Genomic DNA, 20,038 nt, shown 5'->3' with positions numbered 1-20,038 from the left:
ATCGCGGACTTCAATCCACGCAAGCTGCCACTAGGTCACTCCTCTATTCACCTAACGGGGGTGGAAGCACATTTTCTGGTCCGGTGGCAAGTTTGAGTCGGCCGAGCTGCACTGCAACCCTGAACTCGTCTCTCAGTGTGTCCTGTAAGTCATCCGGGTGAAAGGGAAATCAAACTAGTCCATCGGCTAATTAGATCTTGTCAGAACAAAAACATCATACAATGTGGACGCAGCCGCTGGGCAGAGCCTTCTGGTCAAACCTTGCGAGAAGAACGGATGGTACTGGCCGCTGCTAGTGTCCCCTGGCTGTGGAGGATGGATGGCTTGCTCATCTACAAGGACTGCGACCTGAAAAAAGCACAGCCGTCTTCGGCCTGTCTTAACATGACACGACATGAAATGACATCAAATTCTGCAAGCTTTCAAGTGCGATGAAAACCTGACTGTCAAGCATAATGACACCCCATACAAGCCACCATTGTCGGTCTTTTCCTATCGAGACCTATCTGGACACGGGTTCGGCAACTATCCACGACGAAACGCGACTCAGCATGCCTGCTTGTCTACTTTGCAGATCCCTGCACCGCATCGATGGCACCAAAGATGCTGAGGAGTTCAGGCATGTTGGACTTGTTTTACTGGCCAGCATTGTGACCACACCACAATGCCAGCCAGGGTTCAATCTTCGATTCTGTCACATGCCGTGTGCACTACAGGGTCATTCTTTGCCCTTGATGTTGCGACCATCTTGCAGTCTTGCCCCTGGCCCTGACCTTGAATCCCTGCAGTAGTGCGTTCTCTTGTGCCACAAAGGCTGGCTTGGATGATGGGGTTGACACCCTCTTTGCAGGTGTACTACCGAGACGAGAGTCGACATGTACATTTTGCAACGGCAGATGCAATGGTGGTGGCGGAGTTGGCAGAACAAAAGAGGTGGCGAAGACAATACTTGTCCGTATCAAGCAATGTCAGCTCTCTTGATAGTCAGTCAGTCCCTTTTTGAAATCAGGTCATGCATTGGAACAGCTGGAAGTGGGAGTACCCATGAACCACGACCAGTTCAGGGCACCAAAGCCCAATACCCCCGTCAATATGGGAACCCTTGGTCAGTCTCGCAAGGCCGGAAGGGGCGGGAAACACCCCAAAGTGCCAAGCTGGGTCCCAAAACGCTACCCTAATAAGTCCATACTCCAAAGCCAACTGTTGTTGTCATGTCCATCACTGGCTACTCTTGCACCAGACTGCGTCGAGACTGATGACAGCCGCAGAGCCGACAGGCAGACAACAACAAAATCGAGGTGGAGAGGGTCGGATCAACGCGGTACATCATGTCACCAAGTGACTGCCGAGAATTGAGCAAGTCGATGCGAATCATTACCAATCCTTTTGCAGTGGAGAATCACACTGTTAGCATTGCGACTCTTGTAGCACACATAACGCTTACAAAATGATGGATTGGGAACCGTCACAGGTTTGGTGATACCTGAACAGAGCCCGCCAGGGTCCGCACTCACCCCAAATTTAATTTTTGCTGTAGGATCTCAATGGGCTGTGACATTACGGGTTGGTTTTCACACGAGAACTCGCCAAGAAGTGCCACAAAACTAAGATGTGGTACGCTTCAGACATGGCCTGGGTCAATGTCAAGATCTGGATTCACCCTGAAAGGCTACGGGCTGCCATGCTGACGCCGGTATTGGCTCATTACCCCTACCTTTTGTTGTTCGTTTCTTTTGAGTGCTCACAACTACTGTGCCGTGACGAGCGCCCCCGTTGACTGTGTCAGTGACTGTGTTGGTCTGTGCCTGATGTGTAGTTTTCCTCACGATTATATTACCTGAAAGTTGACCAGTCCAGACAGGAAAGAGACCCTGCTTGGCCAAATATACGAATATTGCGCCGAAATGCAATAAAAAAAGTTCCACCATCATGTTGACATTCGGAGCCTACTATGGAGCTATCGTTTCTGTAATTGCACCTGCGGCAATAGACCCAACAGAATGGCATAAGAGATTTGTAATGCCGTGTAAAGCCAGGTCTTCAATCAGACCACATCGCCCCTCCATCTTCAATGATCTGTACGGAGTAGCGACCCTCAGATCGCCAGACCCATGCTCTAGAGATGGGGAATTGGAAGATCTGGTAACCGCGAGCTTTTCGCTGGGAAATCTTCTGTCAATACTGGCCCACACATGACATCCCGTCATCTGGGCTCATCTTGTAATTTCCCTTAGGTTCCGTTAGTCAACTTCACCGTTGAACTAACAAGGCCGTTTTTGCCAGACAGACCAAGTCTTGAATGCCACGTGCTAGTAATCCAGTCTTTGTGGTGCCCATCATTGTTGATTGGCAGTCGAAAGGGTTCTTTTCACATACTCCCTCTCAGCGGCGAGTTATTAGTCCCAGAACAGTGGTTCCTATGATGGGTCCTAAGATTGCCTTGTCTTGAACATACGAGCATTCGCCGAAATACGTGCAAGACATTTTGTCTGGGACCAACATGGTCAACGAACAGTTTGAATTTCTTTTCTTTTTTCACATTCAAAATTTTGTTTTCCGTTTTCTTTGCCGTGTTCTTTCGTTCTATTCGTGACGTACTCAGCGCCACCGCCTTATCCTGTTTCATTTGCTCTGCCCGACAAGAGTGTAACCGAGCTGCTGAGGCTGGCTCAGTGTCATGTCTAGACTTGGCTTCAGTACTCGAGAGACGCCCTTCAGTCGAGATTGTATTGTGGCTGAAATTTTATATTGGGCAACATGAGTATCGTTTTGCAATGTCGAGAACCTCTCACTGCATTGCATTGCCGGCCTGTCGGATTTTGCTAATACCCCAGAGACATTGGGGGCGAGAAGCTTCCAGCTGGCACAGAGGTCTCGGCCACGACGACGAAGCCCACTCCAATTTCCCTTCAGGTGAAGAGAAGCTAGAGTTTCTTGTTGTCATCATGATCGACGCCTCGTTGCAACCATACAAGTTGCTTTCCGTAGTTGCTTGCCGGCCGTATTTTTCATTCACGTATCAACTTCACGTGAAACTTTAGGCTTCCGGCTGTTGCTCAACCTCGTCATCCAGACATATCTCGTTCCGAAAATCTCCACCCAAACAAACTCTGGGACTTGACACCAGATCGAAACTAAAGCGCCTTCGGCGCCCGCCGCCCCGTGCGACTTTTTGACCACCAAAAGAGGTCCCTTTCAAAAGAGAGAGGGAGAGAGAGCCTGTGGAGGTAGAAGCTTGAGACGAGAGTCTATTGGACAATCCAGCAAAAAAGCGCCGTAGACAACGTGGTACGGAAGACTGCCCGCCATGAAGAGAGGTGGCTTGGATGGCGTCAACAATCGTGCCTTCCGAACAAAGGTTCTGCCTCGGAACAAAAATACCAATTGTATTTTCTAACATGGGCACGTCAATGCCGACTGTAAAAGATTAAAAGGTGCAACAAAACTACCTGGAATGTAATTGATGATGCTCGCCAAAGTGCCCGACCATATTCCGCCTAGTTGGGTTTACAGTTGCTCATCTCTAGCGGCGGAAGTCGAAAAGGCCGAAAGAATCTGGCTGCCTAATTCATGTAATTGGTGTGCTAATCTTACCAGTGTGATCGAACAAGACCAACATTACGAATGGCGTCAACCCCCCGGCAACACCGTCCCCCGAGCGTAGTTTGGCATCTTGTCAATCCTGAGACTCTCAGCAGGACGGTTAGCTTTGTCTTCGTAGTGAACAAGTCTGCCGCGTCAATGGACAAGTTGACAAATAGCCAAATGACAGTTTCTTCGTGGCCTGTATGAGAATGTGTATCCTGAGACACAGCAACTAATTAGCTTGCGGCTTTAAGACAGACAAACAAACCAAACTTACTCGGTACGGCCACTGTTTTAGCCACCCCCAGCTTTTCTCCTTGTTCTCCATGTAGACCATGCCTCTTTGGGGCCATCATGCAAGGCCCTTGCCCACAGGGACAGAAAGAGACTAGGCCGGTAGGTGATGAAGGTGCAGGTCGCAGCACACCTGGGCGCATTTTCCAAGCTTGCCCTCTTCATCTGGTGGGGAGCCCTGTGGGAAATGATCAACTAGTTGACAAGAGGCATGGTGATTCGCCATGGTTGCTTGGGCTTTGTTTGCCTGCCACCGTTTTGTGACGGCTACACTCACACTCGCGTGTCCACATCTGGCCTGCCGATGTCAGAGCGGGAATCTAGGTTTGGAGACGGGGACATAAATTTCGTCTTATTATCTCGAGATGACCAATTTACTCCAGTAGTTGAACCGCGTGCCAAGCTCGATGGTTTAAATCGAGCCCAACCTGGCGACAAAGTAAGTTTATTTTTATGACCATGCTTGTTCCAGAGAGTGTCAAGTAGAGTGAGAGGGGCATCTGTTGCGAGAACAATTGATTGGGTCATTGCCGCCATTTCCCAAACTGCTCTCCATACGAGACAAAACGAAAACCAGGGCTCGAACCAAGCAACACAACAAACCTTGGCGATGATCCTGGATGCAGCCTCCCATCAAAGTCTGTCCCAAGATTTGTCGTGGGGGGGTGGTTGGGGGTATACGGCCTTTGCCCGGCCTTGCAGTCTTTTTTGGCCTGGGTAACCCTAGTATCCCCTGTGTCGCCCTGCCAGTCCATGCCATGTGTGGGCCTCCCAACTCCAGGTATAAGGCGGATACGGGATTTGGTTCCTGGCCTGGTGGACAATTGCCAGAGGATGCTCGGGGCGAGGAGCGGCGTCGGACTTGTTGGCTCGTCAAATCCGTGATTCGTGGTCTGGTGTTGATAGTTGGACGCTTAAGCAACGGAAAAACAACACGGTACGCTAGCAATGTTCCGCTTCTCCGTTCCTGCAATGACAGTTCACTTGCCGAGTCCAGTGGTGATATTGACAGGGAACCTTGGATGACTAGTGCCTGTCAGGTACGGCAGAATGGGTGGGAAACCCGTATGAATGAACTAACCAGCCCCGTGACAAAATGTGAGAAAGCCTGTGGCTTTGGAAGGTCAACAAGGCAAGGTCAACCAGTACATCTTCCAATTGAACCGTGGACAGCAAGCCACCACGCATGCCTTGCGTGCCGGGAAAGCTGCCCGTCGGCCATGGCGTCACATTGCAACCAGGCCGATCATTCACCTCTTCACAGTAAACGCTCCACGGATGTAGGAATCGGCGCACCGCCGGATTGCACTGCCGTTAAGTTAGGAGTAAGGAGCGGGACTGTAAGGCACGGGACTTAAGTCCGTTGAGGATCAAGAGGAGGATGGTTGGAAAACTGCGGTTCGTGGTGATGCAAATCGAAGCGGACAAGCATTATTGACAAAGCAAGAGCATCCCTCCACTCCGTCCCTAGCTTCGTACCTCGTTCTGCCCGGAACGGATCTCGTTCAAGTCTCCCGAGCGGAAGCTTCGTTTAACTGACCTGTCGTTCTGTAGGCAACACACTGCCCTTGGAGTGGCTGTTTGGCTGACGGTAGTCAGCACAGCGCACCACCACCACCGTAACTCTGCAACTTCGCTTGCGCCACAGAATGCAAGTTGAAGTTGCGAGGTGCAAGTACCGTGGCCAGCCAAAAGGATTTTCAAACCTGCAGATGGCTGTCCTGCCAATTTGCTCGCAATGTGTTGGCAAGGAGGCATCTGCCGAAGCGTGGCATTGTATTAGGGGAAAGGGAGTTTGGTCGACAGAAAACCATGTCCAAAGATGCAATATGTTGATCCTATTCCCGGAACATGGCCACGCCTTGCTTGTCATTCATTCCCCTCCTTTCCTCGTGTTTCTGGGCATGCCAACGCTACGTAACCGACCCCTTTTGACAGAGCCCACCACGTAGATCATGTCAGAGATGAAGTGATTCAAGTAGGCCGAGTATTCTCATGGGTGTGGGGATCCTTCCCGGCATTGAGGCTTGCGCTTGTGCAACGGTCTGGAAAATTTCGCCCAAAGATCGTCGCTCACGAAATGCTGTCTCGGCCGACTCGCGCGAGTGGGCAAGATTGCATAGAGTACCACACCACCACGTAATTGAGACTCAAACACAGACAGGCTACTTACCACAGCCAAGGTCTGGTATGGCCATTTGCACTCCGTAGCGTAGAACGCGATCCCCATTCTTGGCCACAACTACTCCGTACTCACACAATCAATTCGTCTCAACCGGGACCCCAAGTTTCGAATCGTTGCGGGGAGGCGTAGCGTCGAGCCGACCCAAGGTCCAAGCTCTCAGAAATTGAAGCAGATGAACCGCTGCTTCCGCTCCAGTAGCCTCTAAATAAAGCTGGACGACATTCTGCTGGATGGAAGGCGAGACCTCTTTTTGAAAAAGGTGAGACTTGTGGTTCGCCTAGAAACCTCGCCTCGCTTGGAAGACAGAAAAGAACAAAAAGAACCTGATGGAACCTCTAAACCAATTGCACAGCCAGAGAATGAATTTAACTTTGGAAACTTTGTGTTTCAACTTGTCAAACCCCTTGCGTTGTCTCTCCCATTCTGGCATGGACTGAAGATGACAGATGAAAGCAAGAACGTAGTGCGTTCACATTGATAATTGATAATTTCGTGTCTCTTGGCCTTGCATGATCACCAAACCGCCTCAGGTGTCGTGAACAGACGTTTTGTGTCGCGTCTTCGTTTATTAGGTCAAAACAAAGGGTTGTGGCCTCGTGGATTGGCGTACTCAACTCTGTGAGCGTTCTTTGGGAACTGGTAATCATTCCGTCTGATTTTTCTTCAGCTAGCTACGGAGAAGTGAGTCAGGACCGTGTGTTGGTAGACTCGTAGTGTGGCTCCATGAAATGATTAGATGGGCCAGTGAAACATCTACCTTCAACATGTCCACAAACTGGTATGTACGCCTGAACTGGCTTTGTTGAACACAGAATGTCCTGCATGACAGAATGATGTAAGACACCAAAACACTTCCATGTACGGCCAGTTTCGAGCTGTTCCTCATGCACGGTGTAGATGGGCTAGTTGTTTGATGCATGTAAATCACGAGTTCCTTCTCACAGTCTACGCTTGCACATTACGGCAACGCCGTCTTCCCGCCGTCCAACCTGAGTTCGAGGACCAAATGAAGAGATTTTACCGCATGGGAACAGACAGCGGCTGAAGCTGCATCATGAGCCACGGGACGCAGTAATTGAGCATGTACCCTGGTTCGAGTAAAGCAGGTTCCTCCGTGGTATGAAGTGCCTTGGCTGGCCTAAACAGAATGGCATCACGTATGGCGCATCCTTATCAGGTGTAAGTCAGCAACTACATTGGAAAACATGGAGCTCAGCCTCGTGCTCTTCAAAGTGAAGGGCAGTGCGGCTTCACCTTTATTGTGGGCGGTCAAAACTCAACGGCTTCCAATGATACCATTTAGTTGCTGGTGCGAAGCAGCACCTTAACGCACGGCCTTTTAATCAACGGCGTGGGACACGCGTATGTCGCCAAGGTTGACCATGAAAGCTTGAGTCTGGAACCAGACGGGGAGCGTAGTTTGGAGGTCGTCATTGATTGAACTGCATGATCCAAGGCAGTCGTTTCGCCCTCGGGATCTGAGGCTACCGTTGGACCAGGGTTTGAACCAGCGGGATTAGTCTAGGCATGGCGAGTATAGAATGTAACTGGACCCAGTCTAGTTCGGCAAAGCAACGATGAAGAGATACCAGGGGCCAAAATAGCTAGCCCAGGACCAAATTCAGATAAGACAGTAGAGAGACATTTGGTATCGCAGTGTTCTGGTTCACATGGCCAATGGTTGAATGCGAGCAAGCCCATCATCCATGCAAGCGCATGCCATGCCATCACTTGCATCTCCCGGCGCAAGTTATTCACCAAGGATCTGTCCTCCCAAATAATTAACAAATGATCCATGAAGAACAGTCGGTCAGACAAACATACCATGGTAGCTTTAAAGTATCGAGAATGGGCCATGAGGAGCAACAGCCCGACAAAGGAGGCAGGATGTCAACAACTTCCCCCCCGCGCTGAACCAGTCAAAGACATACATGACCCTGCTCTCCAGGCCACCCGAGATCAATTTTTGTAAATCTTTCATGCGCGATGTCTCGTTTGAATGACACAGGGTGGTGTGAAGCCTATTTGGGGAACAGCTAAAGCTTACGCGATGCCTGTCAATGATTGCCAATAGTGACACACTTCCATTATCTGGTACGATGAGTATCGAGACAGTAGAGGAAAGAATCACATAGGTGTGAAACAGGGTCAAATGCTCAACAATATGGCCCAACGCTGATTTCTCATGGAGTTTGAGGATTTGAGAAGTTTGCGTTGAGACATCCGCCATCCTCCATGATGCCTCATAAACCATAAACTTGGTTCATACGCTCTGTCCACCACCCCATGCTGGAGCTCAAATCTTTAATTGGTGGACGACAACTCCTTCCCAGCACCAGAAGATATTCAAGTCAACAGAGGGCACAGAAAAAAAAAAGGAAAGCCAATAACGTAGGATTCATGACAGGCCAACAGCATGCGTGGTCGGTGCTGCTGGGTCGGTTTGTCTTTGAACTTTGGACTGAAGTGCAGGTACGAGGGTCACTAGCCTGCAGGTCCAGCAACTGCTCGAGTCACGAACTTGCATCTGTGTCTTTCAGAGGTACCGACACACCGCAATGACCAAGAGATTGACATTAAACTGTTACGTCGTGCTGGTGCGGTTGTGATGACCTGCAAAGCAAGATGCAGCCTCTGCCATTGGTATGATGGTAATTAATGGTAAAACCACCGCCTGCCGCTGATTGATGTGTGGTGTGCAGCGCTCGGTTCCTATCTCGACTTTTGTATGTGCCAACGATTGCTGAGCCAGATGGGAGTTCGTACCCCAGAGCCAGCATGGCGATTACCAGGCCCAAATCTCATTAATTTTGCTGTAAATGCAGTGGTTAGCTCGTGTCCCCTTCCACCTGAAGCTTGATGCAGCTCCTTGCTAGGTTGGCCCTGCTAATTGAGTATCTCAGTTATGGAGCTACACAGCAAACTGCAGTGTGGGATATTATGGAGAGATGGCCACTCCTCATCAATTGCTGACGACTTTCCCCCTTGCCATGGGGCAACCCCCACCAGGTTCTTTTCATGTTGACGTTATGGGCTTGGTTGATTGCTCCTCTTCTGTTCTCGTGGCCACAAATCTCAAATTGCTCCCTGTCACACCCCGCAAGCCATCCTCGCCCAGAGTAGATCCCACTTTTGGACATGAAGCCTTTTCCACAACCACGGGCACAACAGAAACCAGCGCTTGGTATGACATTGCAGGCACATGCAGGAGCGTTGTGCTGTGGCAATGGGTGAGAGGCTGTTGGACAGCTGCATGATAGGGGAAGCCACACATTGCCCGGAAGGGATAATCTGGTTATTGAGACTAGTCCCAGAAGGGGAACGGCGTGAGGAGAGGTATTGTTTCTGGCGGCCAGCGGAAGGTGCCGTTTTGCTCAAGTCAAAACGGATTTGGGATGCATCATCCTACTCCAGACAAGCTGCGGTACGTGCGCTCGGAAACGCCGTTGGGAACGACATCCGGCTTCCAGTTGACTTGCCGGGCTGTTACGTGGTGAGGTGACAGCAGGTTTAGTGCTACAACATAGACTCCGGGTCTATGGCAGTAGGGCAGTTTGGGTAAAACCTTGAGAGTAGCCGTTGTGGTACAAACAGTGCCGCCCGCCCAAGAACGGGCTACCCCTTTGATCCGAGAATTCGCATCTTGAGTTGTTTTTATTCCTTTGCTTGAAAGAAGCCGAGGTGCCCGCCATGTAACCAATGAGTTATGTCCTTTTGATTTCGCGCTCTGGTGGTCTTTGGTTCAGTCGCAGTTCACAGGAGGCAGCTTGGTTGGCGAGTGTATTTTTGTTCTTTCTTTTCCCATGAGGCTGCTCCGGTTCGGGCTATCCCAACCTCTTTACCTATTGGGGATCAACTGGTCTGTGTGTCTTCGGAGACTGTGGTCCTGGTGCCAATAGCATGAGGGTCGACATTCTGAGAAGGAGACGCCCCTCCCCTGCCTCTCAGTCCCACCCCCTGGCTCAGGTTGCCAGTAAACTCGAGGGATATGCGACTGGGCTTCTTGAGGCCAGACTCTGGACGCCTCTGTGGTGTGCTTTGCATGCATCCATGGGCGGCCCTTCGCAATGCTTTGTACGGAGTGCCGGGAGCCATTCCCTCCCAATCGTCCGGCAGGTGGAGTTTAGCGCAGTAGGCAGAGGCCCGGGTCCAAATGGCGGGCCATGCCTTGGCCATGTCCCCAAAAAGCAAGTCGAGGATAAGTTGAGGAGGGGCAAGGGAATTAAAAAAACAACAACAAAGCATTAGTTGTGCTATAGCACCCAAAAGGGGCTGTAGGACAAGCACTCATACATTCAGACATACATGTATGTATTGTACATCGGTTGCTTTGCTGTGCTTGTGAGGAGATAGGCAGTCCTGCTGTGGGCAGAGTCAGTCAGCCAGTCAGTGGGCCAATCGGCAGACGAGATAACAGGGTACGTACCTGACAGAACAAATCGTTGCTTCCTTCGCACTTATGACGGTGTACTTCGAGGCCGGCTCGGTTGGCAGGCACTAAAAACTCTGAGGGGTCGCCATTCGATTCGGAGTCCAGGTAAGGGATTGATACAGTACTGAGGTCCAGGATGGACCACTGGTGTGAAGTGCTGGCTACATGTTGGGAGTACGAACCTTGACGGAAAACGACGCGGCTTTTACTCTGCTCCTGGTCCTGGTCCTGCTCTTGCCTTGCCTTGTTCTTGCCTTGCTCCCGTCCCGCTTTCTGGTGTGCTCGTCTTCTGTCTGCTAAAAAGAGGCTAGCCTCGCAAGCCTGCCGGACAATGATGAGGCGCTGGTCACATTTCACAGCACCCCAGTTGCTCCCAATTGAGGCAAGTCTGTCCCCGGCACATGCAAGGTCGCGACTGCGTCTCCGGTGCTTTGGTACGGTACCTCAGCAGTGACTCTGGAGGCAAGTACCTAGGTAGCTCCTGCCAGGTACCTTGTTCCCCCAACACACCAGTTGGCCTCCTCCCGCCCACGACAGGTCTCGTCCAACCTTGACTTCCTACTCCCACTCCACCACACACATACACCTTCACATTTCTGGACTTCCTCTTTACACTCCTCAACTCCATCATTTTCCAAATCCACTCCTCCACCCCGGCTCTCTCCCCTAGTATCCGGGAAGTGGTCCTGCAGGGCTCCCCACCCCATGTGAGCCACAATGTCTCCATCAAGCAGTCAGTCACTTACACGGTCCTGGTCGTCGTCCATGTCGGTCCATGTCGTGGAGAGCTTGCTCGACTCAACCGCTTCGCTCTCACCAGCGCCGCAATACCGAAATCCGCAAGAGCCGTCACTCTTTTGCTGCTTTTTGTCTGCCACTACTGCGGCCACGAGTCGATGCTGGCCATGGGCACCCATAACACTCCCCACACGCCTAAGTCATGCCAAATAATAGCCAATTTTGCTTCTGTCTTGCAAAGTCCACATAGCATGTGTCCCTGGTTTGATTTGCCCTGGATTGTGTGTGTGTGGCGACCCCATAATCATGATATATAGCATTCACTCTGCCTCTTTACTCCTCCAAGGTGTGTGGTGTTGATCTTGTGTCTCTTCTGGTCTCTTGCTCTCATCCGGCGAGCAGTTTCTCGACAGTTTCCCGTTCCTACTAGGCTTTACATGATTCAGCACGGGTCCTCTACCCACGACTGATACATTGCTGCCGGCATTTGTTGTCGTTCTTGTGAATGGCATATCCGTGCATTTTAAGGTCGATACAAACGGAACTCGAGTTCCCCATCGACGACAGTCCCCACACGCGGCCCTCACGATTTCAGATTATTCGCAAAGGCCTTCTACTGAATCAGTTCCCAAAGAAGAAGGTTGTTAAATAAATTGACCAAGACTGTTCTCGTCACGATCAGGTTGCTATCCTCTCAAGGCAGGCTGAGGATAGCTGAGCCACTGGCTCTTCTCAATCTGCTCCATTTTCGCAAACCTGCCTGGTGCTGCTTCAGCTTTTTTTTTCAAGCAACAATCAGAACTTTGATTCAGAAACGGCCCAACAAATTCAACACACGACAACACAACTTTAGATTCGTTTATTTGGACAAGCAACACACTTGGCAATCGGGCCACACCGAGACGGAATATCTACGAGGCTCCTGCAAACTGGGTCCTGCTGTTTATCTCTCGCAGCTCAAGGGGCATACTCAAAACCACATTGGACCTCCGAAACCATTTCAATCTTTCGTTGCCCACACTACGCACTGTCCCAAACCTGCCCCGTGGAGATCGCCGTACCGTCCGTTGCAGCATCTGGTCTTGCCATTGATCTAGCCGATTGTGTAGCAGATCCTGGCTCGCCCACGCCCGAGCGCAGCTCCAGTACCGCACTCCAGAGCCCACCGTCTACAAGTCTGTTGGTTTTCAGGGTCCTTGGTCTTGTCCCGAATAACGACAGTCCCGCGTAGAGGACTGTCTTCTTTGGGAGCCTGCTTGGTCTCTGTTCTTTAAAGATTCACCCCTTCCACCCCCCGTCCCACTTCCTCCATCCTTGTTCATTAGTCCACGATCATATATATAACATCTCATCGCCGCCTCGTTATCCATCGACATCTATCAAGCCTTCTCAAACACATACCACCCAGAACATTCATAAAGAAAGACGTCTCCCTTCTTCAACCCAACTTCACCTTGCTTCTTCACACACACATCTTTCTACCCACTCTCTTTCGAGACTTCCTTCGAACACCTGACTTGACCTGTTGGAAACAATCTCATCATCCTTTCCAAGAACGCATACTCCCTCAGCTCGTTGTTTGTGCCTGTTGAGTTATTCACAGTGCCTACATACCACTCACACCCATATCAGAGGGAAGCAAGAGGGAAGAACGACATTCATAGTACCCATCAGGTCTTACTGCCCTGCACAGCTAGGCAATTCCAGCCCCAAGGTAATTGTTGGGCTGCCCTCTTGAGCTACTGTCTCAACATACGCCACGGTCACCTACATCCATTATTAGCCAACGACAGTAACACTTTGGAAGTTGTAATTGCATTTACTGGGAGCCTGCCATAACGACTTCGAGTCAACCTCACCAAACCACATTATGGAGCTGCTCGAGCTTGTCGAATATGAGCCTACTACTAGGCCGTTTCAGTGTGACTGGGAATCTTGCAACAAGGTGCGTATTTGATGTGAACATTGGCTCTATTTGATCCAATGTACTTACAACATATCAGAGTTTCAACCGCAAATCGGATCTGCAGCGACACTACCGAATTCACACAAACGAGAGGCCCTACACTTGCACGACGCCCGGTTGTGGCAAGAGCTTTATTCAGCGAAGTGCTTTGACTGTGCATATCCGAACACATACCGGCGAGAAACCTCACCAGTGCCAGCACATTGGATGCGGGAAGCGCTTCTCCGACGTGAGTAGAGAGCCATTATAACTCTGACATACCTTTAATCGGCTGACATATCTTATAGTCTTCGTCTCTTGCCCGTCATCGACGAATCCATACGGGTAAACGACCGTATAAATGCGCCCATGACGGATGTTTGAAGAGGTAAGTTGCTTCAGTCCCGGGTTATGGCCGGTGGCCGGGATGACTTGTGTTCTGACAACGACTAAAATAGCTTCTGCCGAAAGACGACAATGGTCAAACACCAGAGGCGGTCGCATCAGCGCGGCCTCCACCCCAACGATATTCTTGATGATTGCACCTCAGAATCGGACATTGGGGAATCACCTCCTACTCCTGGTCAAGCCATGGCCTGGCCAATGCAGGGAGCTATCACACATCCTGGTTTAGCCCACGGCCATCCGATGCACCGAGCTGCCTCTTTCGCCGATTTTGGCCATCATATGAACCAGTACGGAATGGACCAGCAGATTGGCCATCGCAACAGTATGCCTGCTGAGGTTCATGAATATCACACTCAAGATCCTAGCTTGCAGATGGTCCATCGGCCTACCGGCATGCCTCAACAACCTTACTACGTTATTGACCAGAATAATCCTGGGATTGCCACCATGAACACCAATGTGCCCCAAACCTACCACATTCCCCGACAGCATGTTGACCGACCGACGCTTGAGATGTCATATAACGCTGGAAGCATGACCTCCATTAGCAGCAGCCCTGCCAGTTTTTCTCCAGCATCCGGACAGAGCCCTGCCCTCCAGGACGGCATGTACACTCACCAACCTCCCGCTACGGCCACATACGGCTTGCAAGACGCGGCCACCGTCGAGTCGCAAAACAGCATGGTCCCGTATGCTCAACAAATGCAGCAAACACAGGGATCACAACCTTCGAATGAGTGGGGTTACCAGTACCAACCTCCGGTTGAGGTAGCTACTATCGGACAGATTCCGGCTTTCGGCTCTGGGGTTTACGACATGTACTCCGGGCCCAAGATCGAATTCGACGACCCTACCATGCAGCTTCCTAGCTCGCGAGTTGAGACGATGTAAAATGAAACCTATTACGCCCAGTGGGTAATCAAAACTCGCTGGCATAATGCACACTTGTATCTGGCCTTTCACATCAAGATAATATACCACCTGTACAACTAATAGCCACAACATATTTCCTCGTGGGAGGCACTTATTTTCTTAATCTTATTGCACATTAATTCCGGGGCGGATATACCACTTGGGATCTACAGAACCAAGGAGTCTTCATTTAATTTTCCATTACATATTCTTTTAAGGCCTTTGACTGTTGACTAGGGGTTTGGATGTTTTATTCGGAGCTATTGAGTTTGGGAGCATGGGTTGGCCCTCTGATTTCACGTTTCTACCGATGAAACAGGCACGAGTCGGTGGTTTTTTTCGGCGATGGGGAGGGCTACGGCGCGACGGAGCATTTTCCATGATGATGAAGTGACGAGAGAGGTTTTAGCCATGAGCACCGGGCCACAAGAGTTGAGAAATGCGCTGTTTTTATTTAGTGTAAGCGTACAATTGAAAGATACATTGTAACTGCTTAAAAGCCTTACCAATTTGTGTATGCATGCTACTATCACAGATGAAGTTGCTACTGCTGTTCCTACGTAGCCAATTCAAGGCCTGTTGTAACCAATGAACAATGTCTATTACAGTTTTACAGAGTCACGAAATTCAACACTCTTGTGTCTCGTGAGTTAGCGGCGTACTCGCATGTTGTTGCCACGTCTCTTATCGAATATGATCCCCAGCCGTTACTGTCAACCAATAGCAAACCTTGACAGAATTGCTTGCTGCTTGCTGCTAAGGACTGTCGTCTTTTCCGTAAGATTTTCGACCGGGATTTAGCATTTCCGTTTCTCTCTTGATACCTGTCACCCTACCAGGGCTGTCGTTCGTACTAACACTAGTAACTGGCCGCTTGTCGTCACTGGGGGTTGTGTTCTGGTGCGCTTCTGTCTGTATCACTTGGTCACTTGGTGTGTTGTTTGGTTTCTGGCATCCACGGTCTTGCAGCTATAGCTATGGAGTCTAAGTCAAACGAGTTGACATTATGGCGATTATATACCGTAAAGAGTATGCGGAACACGCTCAATACAGCGGCCGGTTCAAGCACGGTACATGGCCAATGGCTTGTCAAACGACTTTCGATTGGACCTGGATTCCAGCTCGGATTGCGAAGATTGAGATAAGCGCTCTTACTCAAGCCTGCACTCGAATCTAGTGGGAAATACTCAAGTATTTACGGTAGTGACATTTACACACCTACAGCCCGTGGTGGAAGTATTTGTCCACATCTAAGTATACACGAACACAACACATCGTATATGCCTGGATAGATTACGCCATATGCGATACCTTTCACAAGGTTAAATACCTTTGACCCCCAGCTGCAAGAGTCATCTTCACGCGTTGACACATGGAGACATATTTCACATAGGGACGATGTCTAGCATTACGTGCGCGAGAGAAGATTTGAGTTCGAGTAAGTTCAAAATCACACTTGTTGTATGGCGAAATACCAGCCTGGTTGACTTTCTAAGCCATATAGCCGCGATTGTCATGTTTTTATGTCGTGTTTTTGGTGTAGCGGGTGTTGCCGGCTCCATGTGCTTCTATCAGTCGATTGTCGATTGCGGGATCGGATCATCCAGGTTCCAGGGGATGACTAAGACACGTGCAGCCTGGCCGGGAAAAATTGGGACCCACGAACGACTTCGGGTGTTGGGATACGCCGTTGAGAAGTGGCAAGTCGACATCATTACCGCAACACCCACTCTGACTCCTGGCGGTCACGACATCAGTTTGGGCACAGCGGTCTGCACGATGCGTGCATCAACGTGAAAGAAATACTCAACGACTTATTCGGACACGTAGTTGACATCGACGACCTTGTTTCATCAGCCTGCCATCGGTCGCGTGCATCCATCACCGTGGTTTGTGGCCGCTGCGCCGAACACGGTCCCAAGCGATCGGTCCACCTAAACCAAGGCACGGCGACCGCATCAACCGCTATTCCATCTTCCCTCTATCGCGTCATTGCAGGAGAGCCCTTTCTTGATCCCATACGTCGCCCTCGACGGTGCGGTTGAAGGTGATGGCTTTCTACGGCGTTCCGGTAAGTCTATGTGCATAGGCACGAGATGACGCTGTCAAGACCTGAAGCGGGATTACATTAGCTGACTCAAATGCATGGTAGGCTTTGGCGTCAGTCGCCGCGGAGGCGTGGCCATCGATTGCGAACTCATTAGCAACACCTTGGAGAAGCGCGACGCTGCCGGCGCAGAGATCAGAAACCAGGCCTGTGTCGGATGCTAAGGGTGCCAGGTCAAGTCTCGGCGACAAGGCATCGTCAGCGCAGTTACCTGATTTCATCCGGGATGCGACTCCATCACTATCTACTCTCCCCGCTCTACCGAGAAATACCGCGCCAATGAATATTCAGAACACCGTATCTACGCTCTCTCAAGTTGGTCTGCGGGCGGCGAACCCCGTCTTGCGGCAGCCGCAGTTCCAAATTAAGGGATTTGTTCCTCGAGCACAATGGCGCCCGTTTGCATCAATGCGTCTGCAGCAGTTGCAGTTTGGAGGTGTGGCAATGCAACAGAGGGGCTTTGGCACAGGGTTTGGCAGCTCCAACGGCATTTCCCGGAACCAATTAGCTACTGTCGAGGAGTCTGCGAATCGAAACGCTGGCAATGCCAACATGCAAAATGCGTTTTACCAGCTCCTCCTCAGGGCGAACATGCCCGGCATATTAGTCGAGCGATACCAGTCAGGACGATTTGCAACAAACGCGGCCACCGAAGATGCGTACAAGAAGGCTCTGGCAGCACTTAATGCGGGCACCAATGCCACCGCGGGGCCATCGGCGCCGTCTGGATATGGTAGAGGGCAATGGACTACGCAGGAGCAGGCCATTGCTAATGCTGCTGTTTCGGGTAGTTCATACGGCGCCGGTGCATCCAAAGGCGGCAAGGGGGAGCCGATTCATGTTGTTGTCCAAGAATCAACACGGTCACTTATCTTCCGCTGGGTCAAGTTCTTTGCGACATTTGTCGTGGTTACATATCTTTGTTTTGCGGCTGTCACCATTCTTATCGAGACACTCAGTACGTTCCGACGTGGACCTGGCGCCAAGACGGATTCCGAGGTAAAGGCTGAGAAGCAGACTACGCGATTCGGCGACGTCCATGGCTGCGACGAGGCCAAGGAGGAGCTCCAGGAAGTTGTCGAATTTCTCAAGAACCCGGAAAACTTTTCCGACTTGGGTGCCAAGCTCCCCAAAGGCGTCTTGCTTGTCGGCCCCCCGGGAACCGGAAAGACGTTGCTTGCTCGCGCCGTGGCTGGTGAAGCTGGTGTACCATTCTTCTACATGTCCGGAAGTGAATTTGACGAAATCTTTGTGGGCGTGGGGGCCAAGCGTGTTCGGGAGCTTTTTGCTGCGGCCAAAGCCAAGTCTCCAGCGATTATCTTCATCGACGAACTGGACGCCATTGGTGGCAAGCGAAATCCTCGAGACCAGGCACATGCCAAGCAGACTCTCAATCAGCTGCTGACGGAACTCGATGGATTCGACCAAGACACCAAAATCATCATCATGGGCGCTACCAACTTGCCAAATCTGCTGGACAAGGCTTTGACTAGACCTGGCCGTTTTGATCGTCACATTAACGTAGACCTCCCGGATGTTCGCGGGCGCCTGGCTATTCTGAAGCACCACGCGAAGAAGATCAAGGCGGCACCCGATGTTGACTTGGACGCTATTGCTGCCCGGTCTCCGGGGAGATCTGGTGCAGAGCTCGAAAACATGCTCAATCTCGCCGCTCTTCGAGCCAGCAGGGCCAGAGCCACAATGGTTTCAAAGGACGACATGGATTGGGCGTTTGATCGGGTTACTATGGGAGCAGAGAGGAAGTCGATGGTTGTCACGGAAAAGGAAAAGGAAATGACAGCCTATCACGAAGCTGGCCACGCACTCGTGCAACTCTTTGAAAAGGACAGCTCCAGTCGACTGTACAAGGTCACCATCTTACCCAAGGGCCCGTCGCTTGGTCACACTGCGCATGTGCCGCAAATGGACAAGTACTCATACACTGCGGCCGAGTACATGTCGAACATACGTGTGCTGCTTGGTGGAAAGATGGCCGAGGAGATGCGATATGGTGACGACAAGGTTACGTCTGGAGTTTCAAATGTAAGTGTGGGAGGGAGTTGACTAGTTTTGTGGATGTATGTATGTATGTGTATCGGGGCCTGGGCTGACATTGCATATTGCAGGACCTTGAAAAGGCTACGGATCTCAGCTTCATGATGATTACCAATTTTGGCATGTCGAATGCGCTGGGGCCAGTGGAATACGGCAGACGATACGAAAACCTGAGCTCTGAAACCCGAGCCATTATTGAGGGAGAAGTGCAGAAGACGCTGAAGAAGTCGTACGAGGACGTGAGGAAACTGCTTACGGAGAAGCGAAAAGAGCTCGACCTTTTGGCGCAGGCTCTTGTTCAGTATGAGACGCTGGACAAGAAGGAGGTGGAGATGGTGATTCGAGGAGAGAAGCTGCCGGGACGAAGTATTGTTCCCAAGGGCCCGCTGGTGTTGCCAATTCCCTCAGACACACCTCAGCCACCCGGGCTAGGAAACGTTCCGCATCCGCAGCCACCAGAGTCGGAGGCACCACCTCCAGCGCAGGCAGATTCATCTGCAGCTGACAGCTGAAGTATCACGATCAAGTGAGATGCAGGCGTGAGTGGAGGCCGAGGAGATGTGGTCTGCCGGTGCAGATCCTTTTTGAAGAGCAATCTGTTTGTTTCATCCGCATCGTGTTTTGAGGAGAGATCAAAAGCGACTAAGCCACAGGTTGAACTGGTGAGAAGCGGCCAGCTCTTGTCTACAGGAGGGGTTTCATTGGAGCATTAATACTGAGACCGTGAGACGACATCAAGGCAAGCAGACAGGCTCTAAAAAGAGGCAAGGGACAGGCATATGGGGCATATCGGACGGGCATGAGGCAGGGCACTGGACACTGGAAAATTTGGGGACTTTTTTTTGGCTCTAGGTTGATCCATCACATCCATTAAGAGCATGTGTTCTGTGCAAAAATAAGCAGCGGACTGGAGGCCGATTGGCCCGTTGTACATTTACGGCTTTGGGTTATATACCACACAATGCATATTTTCTTTGCGTCGACGGACGTATCTGCCTTGCAAAAGTGAAGTGAAGGGACCAGGAACAGGGTTGATGATGATGGAGTCGAGAGGAAGCACGGCTGGAAGAAATTGCGTCTGGATGCCACGTTGCGGGCGTAAAGAGGCGGTGGCTTGCGGGTGCAGTGAGTGAGTGACATGGAGTGAGATGCATGATGTTGAAAGCCGGGTGAAGATTGATGTTGGGATGGGATGAGACTAGACTTGTTTATTTTTAATTTTAATTTTATTTTCATTTTTATTTTTTATGTGCCCTTTTTTTCGCTTTATATTTTCTTTTTTCCCTCTTCTTTTCTCGTGCATGTCCCGATGTACTCAGAGATGTCTGCCACGAACCATCTTGTCGCACGATACTCTGGACATGCATTCATTCATCG

General features: G+C 50.7%; 2 protein-coding genes across 2 annotated transcripts; both read left to right on the top strand.

The window, feature by feature from the left end:
- Positions 1 to 13,104: 13,104 nt before the first annotated feature.
- On the top strand, positions 13,105 to 14,478 carry VFPPC_02038 (C2H2 finger domain-containing protein; the record flags this gene model as incomplete). Its single annotated transcript, XM_018281762.1, has 4 exons — positions 13,105 to 13,179; positions 13,238 to 13,429; positions 13,488 to 13,567; positions 13,638 to 14,478. The coding sequence occupies 4 exons, from the start codon at positions 13,105 to 13,107 to the stop codon at positions 14,476 to 14,478; spliced, it is 1,188 nt and encodes a 395-aa protein (XP_018138826.1).
- Positions 14,479 to 16,549: 2,071 nt separating this feature from the next.
- Positions 16,550 to 19,173, top strand: VFPPC_02037 (ATP-dependent metallopeptidase HflB; the record flags this gene model as incomplete). The annotated part of the gene is made up of 3 exons (XM_018281761.1): positions 16,550 to 16,570; positions 16,652 to 18,649; positions 18,733 to 19,173. The coding sequence occupies 3 exons, from the start codon at positions 16,550 to 16,552 to the stop codon at positions 19,171 to 19,173; spliced, it is 2,460 nt and encodes an 819-aa protein (XP_018138825.1).
- Positions 19,174 to 20,038: the final 865 nt, after the last annotated feature.

This window comes from Pochonia chlamydosporia, chromosome 1 (genome assembly GCF_001653235.2).
Source record: "Pochonia chlamydosporia 170 chromosome 1, whole genome shotgun sequence".
In the NCBI taxonomy this organism is placed as follows: domain Eukaryota; kingdom Fungi; phylum Ascomycota; class Sordariomycetes; order Hypocreales; family Clavicipitaceae; genus Pochonia; species Pochonia chlamydosporia.
Note: the sequence above shows the minus strand (reverse complement) of the source record. Positions and strands in the feature narration are given on the sequence as shown.